The sequence below is a fragment of the Cucumis melo genome, chromosome 10 (assembly GCF_025177605.1).
Source record: "Cucumis melo cultivar AY chromosome 10, USDA_Cmelo_AY_1.0, whole genome shotgun sequence".
NCBI lineage: Eukaryota > Viridiplantae > Streptophyta > Magnoliopsida > Cucurbitales > Cucurbitaceae > Cucumis > Cucumis melo.
The window spans coordinates 17212067-17223044 of record NC_066866.1 but is presented as its reverse complement, the minus strand read 5'-3'; the positions used below and the strand labels follow the sequence as shown (position 1 = coordinate 17223044).

General features: G+C 35.6%; 1 protein-coding gene across 2 annotated transcripts; it reads right to left on the bottom strand.

The window, feature by feature from the left end:
• Positions 1–755: 755 nt before the first annotated feature.
• Positions 756–9202, bottom strand: LOC103495125 (uncharacterized). 2 transcript variants are annotated; one of them, XM_008456588.3, is made up of 5 exons: positions 8940–9202; positions 8641–8855; positions 8055–8482; positions 2891–2933; positions 756–1466 (listed from the first exon to the last, which is right to left on the bottom strand). In XM_008456588.3, exons 2-5 carry the CDS (start codon positions 8756–8758, stop codon positions 1033–1035), a joined length of 1023 nt encoding a protein of 340 aa, XP_008454810.1. In that variant the 5' UTR covers positions 8759–8855; positions 8940–9202; the 3' UTR covers positions 756–1032. The 2 variants fall into 2 exon arrangements, with proteins under 2 accessions (XP_008454810.1, XP_008454811.1); XM_008456589.3 differs by having other exon boundaries at positions 8641–8849.
• Positions 9203–10978: the final 1776 nt, after the last annotated feature.

Below are 10978 nucleotides of genomic sequence, written 5' to 3'. Positions count from 1 at the left end.
ATAATTACAAAGGAGATCCAAATAATTGTCTGCTTAATGTCCATTTGATCAAGCAAGTATAAATTGGTTCAACTACACATTCATATGATCAACGTAGCAATATTTTTGAAAAATTACAAATATAGAAAATCTTATTGACAGGGAACTTTTATCCCTAATAGATTTCTACTATTGATATATTTTAATAAATTTGGTTATATTTACACTTTTTTAAAATATAATTATTATTATATTTGTAGATGAAGTCCGTCTAAATTGGTTCAAACGATTGGGCCCAAAGCCCATAGAAAGCTATATGGTCTTAGAATGAGCTCTAATTACACATGAGGGGCCATTTAGAATGAGCTCTACGTACCAATTTCTAAATTATAATTCTAGAAGTATAATAGGTAATAATTTTAAAAATAATAATTAAGTATATAATTCATACGCTCATTCTCACCGACGAACTAAGTACTTCTACGAAATCAAGAGTTGTCCTTAAGCTCTTGAATACCAATCACTAAAGGAGCTCCAGAACCCTTCCAACTCAGAAGGATTTTCAAAGACCAAAGAAAAGCTTTGAAGATCAATAAGGTTTTGAGAACCAAAGATCACCTTCGAAAACATGAAGACTTTGACAAAAATTGGGAAAAAATTGATCACCGAGTCAGTGACAAATTCAATGTGCGCTATCAAGAACGGAGGGTGAGAACAGTTTATGGATCAAACAATAACTTTAATCTAACCCTGCCTCAGCAGAGAATAGAACCACATGAACCAAAATCACTGCATTTTAAAATTTATGTTACAATTCAATTATTCTGAAGAATTTTTACATAACATTAAATGACATCAAAGTTCAGGTGAACTTAATGATAATTAACTTACATTTCCCTCTTGTGATGTTTGGAGATTTCATTTACCATCACGCCAATTCTTATACTAGAAAAGAGGAGAAAAAAAAAAATGAATGTGATCTAGTGAGAACAATTTTTGCATACATCAGAAGATGGCTTCTCAAAGCTCAAGATTTCATCAGCTTCATTTCCATTAAATTGAGGTAACCGAATCCTCATCACTACCTTCACTATCACTGCTGGCACTACTACTTCCACTGCTGCTGCCACTGCCTGATCCGCTACTACTAGAACTTGAGCTCTGCTCGGCCCTACCTTCTGCATTAACCTGAGCTCTGAGGGCTTCTGCAGCGTTAGGTCCCTTCTCGGCTTCATCGCCACTATCATCCACATCAGCAATCTCATCATCCGTATCGTTCTGATGTGGTATATTTATATCGAACCCAGTCTCAACTCTTTCTTCTTCAGCATTATTTCCATCATCAGATGAAACAGACCCGAAAATATCGTCAATATCTATATCTTGATGCTCATCATCATTCTTCAGGCCTGGAGAGGAAACAGATGCATTTGGTGGATCTGATGAGTAATCAGTAAGGCCTTTACTAGCAACAACAGGTTTTGCACCTGCAATGAGCATGAACATATTTTAGATGGGAGATGAGGAAGATAATCACTAAAATAATCACTAAAACAGACATCATTTGAATGTTTACTTGTTCAAGTTCAATTAAATAATCAAAGCAGTATCCCTTTTAGAGTTGAAATATAAGAAGACAGGAACTGTTTAGTTAATCAAGAACCACATCCTGAAGAGAGATTCTGTTGTTTCTCAGTCAAGAAAATGTTGAGGATAAACAAGAATATGAGTGAAATATGTTATCAAACAACCATACGCAAATGAGCCTTCTAATAACAGTTAAAGTTGCAGCTAATGGAAGAATGGAACAAAACACAAACGCCATTTTGTAACAAAAGAAAATCACTAGATGCACATTCTAACTACTTCAAGACCAATTGGAAGAAAGATTATGCAGAGCAGCCACTGAAAGATTCATATTTCATTTCGTGCAGCATTCTGAAGTTCGTTCAACATTTATTGGAGAACACCTAGCATGGAACCAATGACAATCTGAATTTCCAAAAAGGTGTACTTGTTTCTGGAAGAAATGGTGTTCTTACAAATAAATTGAAAGACATCTAGCGAAAAATATTCCAACTTCTGCTGGACAACAACTATTCTACTGTAGATAAATGTTGTTTAGCCTTGAGAACAGGTTGTTCAATATGTTGGGCAATATTATCAAATCATGGCCATAAAAATTAAACAAAAACCAGAATCTAGAACAAAAATAATACTTCATAATCTTCAAATAAACTAAATGCATTTCATTTTCACGTTGTTAGGAATGATGCAAGAGGCCTGTACGGACTGAATCTAGCAGACGACATTACATCCTGACCTCATGAACAGTTATCATCTCGATATTGAGAAAAGATAACTTCCCAAAGTAAGGTTAGAGATAAAAGAAACAAAGTTGCAACATACTAACATATCTCACTTCAGAAACTTACTATCAACCCCTATGAGGCATAAAACTACTACTCACATCTTCAGAAAGTATACAGATGCAAACTAACTGCAGACCAAATTTCTTAGGATTTCTGTAACAAAGGTCTTTTGTCATAATTCTTCCTCACATATTATCTACAAAGCCCTTTTTATAATTTTATGTGACCAACGGCTCCAGATGTCATGAGCTTTCTCTTTCATTATTTTTGCATTGCCTCTTGTTCTTTTCATTTTTCTCAAGCTTGGTTTCTTATTTAAAAGAGAACCTGCAGGTTGCAATCTAAGACACCAGCAGGGAAAAAACAACCACAATGGATAGGGTAGGTAAGCAAGGGATCCAATTTCAGAAACATAGGTAATATTTGCTCTGAAATCATTTCACAATCAGCAAATATCATGGAGATGGATAGCCAACTGATTACAACGAAGTATATACAAATCCAAAAGAGTTCTAATAAAACCAGATAAGCATATTGACCTGCATTTCCTGGCTCTCCAATATCTATTCGCTCCACCTCTACCTGTAAATGCAGCACAAGAACAGAGTTATACAATCTATAGAATATATCTTGTTCTATTAGAAGTTATCAAAGATGGTTATAATATGATATTCTGTTATTTATTTCACTCATCAAATAACCATTTATGGTTATTACTTCTCCTGTATAAATATGCCATTTGGCACCTATAAATGAGTGAGATGATTTATTTTAATTCTTCCTTTAATACGGTTTCAGAAGTCTAAAAGTCTCGTCTTTCTCAACCCTCCACCATGGCTGACCTCAATTCCTCCGATGAAACCCTCATTCCCAACCCAAGTTCTTCACCCAATCCTGAAGTAGCAGTTCTTGCTACTCCTACCACGAACTCACCAAACACAGCAACCCATGCCTCGCCACAAATTTCCCACAACCCTTATTTCCTTTACCACAACGACAATACCAGCCTTGTTCTTGTCGCTGAACTTCTCACGGAAGAAAACTATGTATCGTGGAGTCATGCTATGATCATCGGATTCTCTGTCAAGAACAAAATTGGTTTCATCGACGGCACCTTGCCCTGACCTTCCGCAATATGCTTCCGGCATGGATTTGCAACAACATAGTGATTTTGTGGATCTTAAACTCTGTTTCAAAGCCGATCTCTGCTAGTATTCTATTTGCTTATTCGGATCGGGCAATATGGCTCGACCTACAAGAAAGGTCCCAACATAAAAATGCTCTAAGAATCTTTCAACTCAAGCGAACACTAGCAACATTGGCACAAAACCAAGATTCAATTCGTATGTTCGTTACTAAATTCAAAACCCTAATTGATGAACTTAATACATACAGACCTGCTTGTTCATGTGGAATGTGCAAATGTGGAGGAGTTCATGAAATGGCCAATTTCTTGAACGAAGTATTTAATGGATTTTCTGATGGGATTGAATGAGCTCTTCACATGTGCCAGAGCCCAATTAGTCTGAATGGATCCTATTCCCACTATCACTCGTGCCTTCTCTCTTCTACTCCAGGAAGAACAACAAAGATCCATTGGTTCATTCTTATCTCTTCCAGCAGTTGCCCTTGCAGTTTCTGCAAATTCCTCACAAGGTACTTCATCCAACAAACAGAATAAAGATCGGCCAGTGTGCTCATTTTGCAGCTTCATAGGACACACAATTGATAAGGGTTATAAGGTCCATGGCCATCCCCCTTGATACAAACCTAAGCAACAACCGAAGAACAACACTGCAAATGTTGTTCAAACAAATGAACCTTCATTCCCGAACTCAACCAGTCCTATCACAAACACTACCGATGCTTTATTAAAATGTCAAAACCTTTTGAATCAGATTCAATCCCAACTATCTGCTGGAGACATTCAAAATCCATCATCATCCACTGCTTCACATATAGCAGGTATCATTCCTCCTCACTCATGGATTGTTGACTCTGGGGCTTCAGCCCATATTTGCTGTTCAAAAGAATTATTCACATCCTTGAAATGTTGTACTGCATCTGTCACACTTCCAGAGAAACAAACATTTCAAGTTAACCATGTTGGCACTGTTCACATATCACCTTCACTAATCCTCAAGAATGTTCTATATATACCTGGTCTTTCTTTCAACATTATCTCCGTAAGTGCCATCACAAGAGATTTATCCGTTGCTCTTGAATTTTCGACTAATGGTTTCATAATCCAGGACAAGTCCACTTCAACAAGGAATATTGGCAGTACTAAATACATCCATGGCTTGTATTTGCTAGACTACTCAACACTTGGAACTATATGTTCTGCAGTTCCTGATGACAAAACCTTTATTTGGCATCAAAGTTTGGGGCACCCTTCTATTGATTGTTTGAATTCTCTTAAAAATGCTTTGAATCTGAAGTCTTGCTTTCATAACAAACTTTCCCCATGTAATATTTGCCCCTAGCCAAACAAAAACATTTTCCATTTTCCTCAAATGATAATTTGTAACCCAATGCCTTTGATCTTGTTCATATGGACATTTGGGGACCCTTTTCTACTGTAACACATGTTGGATATTCATACTTCCTCACTATTGTTGATGATGGAGCTCGCTTTACTTGGATCTTCATGCTAAGGCACAAATCTGATGTGTCCTCTATTATTCTTCATTTTCTCAAACTCATTGAAACACAATATGACAAACAAATACAGCAGATGAGATCTGATAATGCCCCTGAGTTGATGTTAACTGATTTTCTCAACAAAAAGGGAGTCATACACCAATTCTATTGTGTAAGTTGCCCCCAACAAAATTCAGTAGCTGAAAGGAAACACCAGCACATCCTCAATGTGGCTAGAGCCTTGTATTTTCAATCAAGAGTGCCCCTATCTTTTTGGGGAGAATGTGTTCTTACAGCAGCACACATAATCAATTGAACACCTTCACATTTATTGAAATGGAAAACACCCTTTCAATTGCTCAATGGAATTCCACCAAACTACAGCAACATGAAGTATTTCGCTTCCTAGTTTTTGCTTCTACACTACTGCATGGACGTAACAAATTTCAACCAAGAGCCACTCCCTCAGTCTTCGCTGGCTATCTACAGGGAATGAAAGCATACAAGCTATATGATATTGAACAACGAAAATTCTGTCTCAAGAAATGTTTATCTTTCACGAGAATATTTTTCTATTTTATAATCTAACTATTTCTGATCAACAAGCAGGAGATTCATTTCCAGGCTTTATCCTAACAAAATCCTTTGCGTATGATAAAGCTCAACGAAGTGAAACTCAGTTCCATTGTCATACTGACCAACACTTACAAACACCCATCATCAACAATCAAGCATCACATATGCCTTGCTCTTTAGATTCTCCCCGCACATCTCAAGACACTACGAATTTTGCCGAAAGAAGAGTCACTGAAATGTTGCTAAGAGAAATAGTTCACTGTTAAGTGAAAATCCTCGTGGTATCAATAGCCAAACTTTAGCTTCATGCAGTGAAAATGTTGCTGAGACAAATATTTCATTTCAATCTCATATATCAAATGAGTCTAGTAATCATGAAGTTTCCCCAGTTGCTCAAACAGTCACTATTTCCAATAGCCATAAACCCACCAAACTAATCCAACCAAACTACCACCAAGAAAATCTTCCCGTGTGTATCAAAACCCCCCTCATATTTCAAGCCTATCAATTTTCTTTCAATGACCCCAACAAATAAACCACCCACCCCATATCCTCTAAACCAGTACCTTTCCTACAATTCCCTAACACCAAAATATAGACACTGTCCTACAACTTTCCACTCACCATGAACCCACCCTCTACCATGAAGCAGTCCAGTTTGATGAATGGAAAGAAGCCATGAAAGCAGAGTTAGATACCATGGAAACAAATAAAACCTGGAGCATTGTTCCCTTACCACCAAGGAAAAACACAGTCAGATGTCTGGATTTACAAAATCAAACACAAAGCTGATGGCTCCAATAAACGATACAAGGCAAGGCTAGTAGCAAAGAGATACACACAACAAGAAGGGTTAGATTACTTCGAAACCTTCTCAACAGTGCCAAGATGGTAACTGTAAAAACACTTCTCACTTTAGCAGTGTCAAAAGGATGGCAACTATTACAATTAGATGTCAATAATGCCTTCTTACATGGTGATCTCTTTGAAGGAGTATACATGGATTTACCTTTGGGGTATAAATTGAATGCATCATTTCCGGGGGAGAAACTTGTTTGTAAGCTACACAAGTCAATTTATGGCTTGAAACAAGCCTCTAAGACAATGGCTTGCCAAATTCTCATAATTTCTCATTTCACAAGGTTTTCAACAGTCCAAAGCAGACTACTCCTTGTTTACAAGAGGGAAAAATGAGACCTTGGCTTTACTAGTCTATGTTGACAACATCATAGTCACAAGAATAAGTTCGCTTTATGTTGAGAGAACTAAAACAAGTCTCAATGAAGCCTTCAAGCTGAAGGATCTAGGCTCTTTAAACTTCTTTCTAGGTCTAGAACTAGCTAGAAACCAATCTGGGTTATTTCTTTCCCAAAGACCTACACTTTGCAACTTGTTGAAGATTGCGGCTTTCTTGGTGCTAAACCAAATTCATTGCCAATGGATCCCCAACTCAAACTTACTTCAAGTAATGAAGACCTTCTTACAGATCCCTCCATTTATGGGAGGCTAATTGGCTGCCTACTATATCTAACAATTTCTAGACCAAACATAACGTTTGATGTACACAAGCTAAGCCAATTCATGACTAAACCCAGCCAACAACACCTAAAAGCAGCCCATCACCTAATCAAATATTTGAAAGGATCACCTTGAAAAGGAATTTTGCTACCCAAAGTAAGTGACTTTGTAAAAAGGGCATTTGCAAATGCAGATTGGGGATCCTGCATTGACAGACGCCGCTCAGTAACCGGCTTTTGTGTCTTCCTTGGCAACTCCTTAATCTCATGGAAGTCCAAGAAACAACAAACTATATCTCAGTCAACCGCCGAAGCTGATTATCGAGCCTTTTTAGTAACATCATGTGAGATTATATGGTTAAGAAGCCTTCTTTTGGAGCTACAAGTCATATCTCCATCTCCGCCATTGATGTTTTGTGACAATTAAGCTACCATCCACATAGCAAAGAATCCAATGTTCCATGAACAAACAAAACATATAGGAACTAGATTGTCACTTCGTAAGAGAGCGTGTAATAGATGGAACTATGAAACTCATACCAGTTCGTTCATCTGCTCAACTGGCAGACGTCTTCACAAAACCCATACCAGCAGCTTCTTTGTTTCCTCTATTATCCAAGATGGGAGTTCAAGATATTTTTTCCCCATCTTGAGGGGGAGTATTAGAAGTTATCAAAGATGGATATAATATGATATTTTGTTATTTATTTCACTCATCAAATAACTGTTTATGGTTACTTCTTCTCCTGTATAAGTATGCCATTTGGCACCCATCAATAAATGAGTGAGATGATTTATTTTAATTCTTCCTTTAATATGTTCAAAAACAGTTGGAATAAACATGAGATTCTTGCCTGACAGAAGCAAGAAAAATAATATAAAACTTCTCCAGCATGTAAATACCAAAAATTCAAATGCTTACTGTATTTCATATAAGTTTAGGAAACAATTCATAAAGAGCTCTCACCGGCATGGTAGGAAAACTGCTTCGACCCATATGCATAGGTTTGGCAACTTTAGTGACTGGAGGAGATAACCGAGGCTCCGGCGGTGTCAAAGAATGAAGGACAGAAGCAGAGCTGGGAGTGGCAGCAGGGGCAGCAACGCCTGCGGTAGTGGTAGTGGCAGTGGCAGTGGCAGCGGCAGCAGCAGATTCGCCTGGCTGTCGAAGGTGCCGAAGCTGATTGACCGCTCTGTGCAGCCGCTCCAACCGGAACGTCTCACCATCAAAAAACAAAACGGCATCATTATCCTTATAATCCTCACTACTACCAATAAACGACAAATTGGGTTTCCCAGGTTGACTGTTTTGAAATTCAACAGTAACCCTATTTTCCTTGGTCTTTTTCAGCCACCCCGGCTTCGTTTTATCAATTGAAGCCGGTTTAAACTCATCTAAAACCACAATGCAGAAACAATTCAAACGATTTGACAAAAGAAATAAATAAAGGCAAAAAAAAAACTAATTTCTCACATCACGCAGTTTGGCGCCAAAATAATTAACACCAATTGGGTTTTGTTTTTGCAATTTGGAATCAATTCGAACGACTTACATCGAAAAGTGCAAAATTTGTTGGACGATTCATCCTTGAATGAAGGACCAAGGGATAGGTTATACCACCGATCGGGCTGGGGCGCGGTCTTCGGTTCTTCTGGGATGTTGTTCGCCATTACTGATTCAAATAGTTATGAAGAAAATTTCTGATATGGAGTCGCCTTGAAACCTTGAATGGACGGTCCGGAACTAACGAGTCTTTTCAAGCTGAAACTATCCATATAGAGTAATTCCAATATTTAATACTCAAACTAAAAATAATAATTCGAATTGAAAAGGGGTTAGAGTGGTCGTTACCCGTGAAGAGAACTGAATTCCCTTCGTGTAGAGTATTCCAAATTGGATGAGAATTGAGAGATCGAAGAGTAAGTCGATTGAAGGTACAAATGAGTCGTGGGTAACGCAGACGAATGGCAAAATAGAGGGAACACGAGGCTTGTGAACTGATGTTGTGGGCGGATTTTGCCTAACAAACGGCGGTGAGCTGCGATTAGGAGAGCGGGAGAGAAAAACCGTCGTAGATGGAGAGAATCAGACGGAAAAGCATTAAGCTTTTTAATATGAATGTATTTATATCTCTTTAAATTTAAGAAAATATTAAAAAGCTATTAGGGTTTCGTTTTGTTTTTTTTTTTTTTCTAATTTCATAAACTCCTCACCCACGTGTACTGAGCTAAACTACTTTTTTTATTAAAAGATTTCACCATGTATGTACTTCCTAATATAAACGAGTAATAATAGTTCTTATTCAATATAAAATTTTGAACCAATTATAAATTATCATGTCTTTATAAAATACAAAATAATTAAATCGGGACGAATTATGATTATTAAATTAAGTTAATTATTTTTGTCTAATTAAATAATATTTGTTTGAGTTAAAGTTTTAGTCTAAATGCGCTCAAATTTATAAAGTCCACCAAAGAACTGAGAAGTTCTTTCATTTGTGGGAGTTCAAAAATTTTTACTCTAGAGGCTGGAGAGAATTCTCCAACTTCATAGAAGATTCTGGCTCAAGTTAAGTTTTTCAAAGATACAAACATTCTTCAAATACTTAAATTTTAAATTTTAAGAACATCAAGCACTCTACTTTTATACATTAAACGTGCACATTCAACTAAGAGATAATTAGAGGATCAAGTAGTATCAAGTGTGCAAATTCAACTAAAAAGTGATCAAGTACTAGAAATCTAACTATAACGCATCAAATCAACACATCAACCCAAGTTCAAACACGAAATACGTTTCTCTAAAAACCCGTGCAAACAATAGTATTTTATAGATAACTAGTTTATAAGTAATCAACATCAAGCAAATTAATATCTAACATTACTAATGAAATTCATACTAAACAGTTTATAGTTCACCTAAATTAAATTGGTCTAAAAATTGATTATCTCTAATATTTGATTCTTAAATTATATTGTAAGTTATATTTATACTAAAAACATCTTATTTTACAACTCATTTAGTTGATGGTTATAGAATGATATGATCTAATTTTACATTTAAAAAATTTTTAAAAAAAATTCAAGTCAAATGGTTAATAATAATTCAGGTAAATAATCGGTTATATTTAACATTTGATTTTAGCAGTTTATAATTCACATGAATTTTATTGATTAAAAACTTAGTTATTTCTAATATTTGACTCTAACCTTTAATTTAAAATCCAAAATTTATCATTAAAAACATAAAATTTACCATTTGGATAAAAAAAAATTATTTAGTTATTTATAATATTTATGATTCTAGTATTTGATTTAAGATCCAAATTTTATCTTTCACGTCCATACAACAAAAAACTTATAATGACTATATTTTAGATTATATTTTGTTAATCTGAAATCTAATTTTTCTGAAATCTAATTTTTCTCTATAAACAGTGATCAACCCTCGTTTTTCATGCCGCTTGTTTCATGTCTAGCAAAATAAGTTTAAAAAATTATATTCATAGCATAGACGAATTTAATTTTGAAAAATGGCAAAAAGAAAACAAATCCAACTCATATAATACATCTAATGCACTTGATACACTATCGGTATATATTTGATGCACTACTGATACATGTTTGATACATACTTGATACACCACTTATACATATTTGATATACTTGATACTCTACTGATATCCACTTTTAATACATCTAATACATTTGTGATATACATTTGATATCCTTCTAACAAGTACTTTGATACAATTGATATACATTTAATACACGTGGTACACACTTGATATACCAAATACTTAGGTTTATGATAAAATATTTTGAATTTTTGTTAAAGGACGGGGAAATGAAATATATATATATATATATATATATATATATAAACCA

What these genes read in the sequence shown, in the direction of transcription:
- LOC103495125 (XM_008456588.3), bottom strand. Translation starts at nt 8,758, where the DNA reads ATGGCGAACAACATCCCAGAAGAACCGAAGACCGCGCCCCAGCCCGAT. An exon ending in CAAATTTTGCACTTTTCGAT is followed by an intron (nt 8,483 to 8,640) that starts GTAAGTCGTTCG and finishes TTGTGGTTTTAG; the next exon opens with ATGAGTTTAAACCGGCTTCA. An exon ending in GCAGTTTTCCTACCATGCCG is followed by an intron (nt 2,934 to 8,054) that starts GTGAGAGCTCTT and finishes CTGCATTTACAG; the next exon opens with GTAGAGGTGGAGCGAATAGA.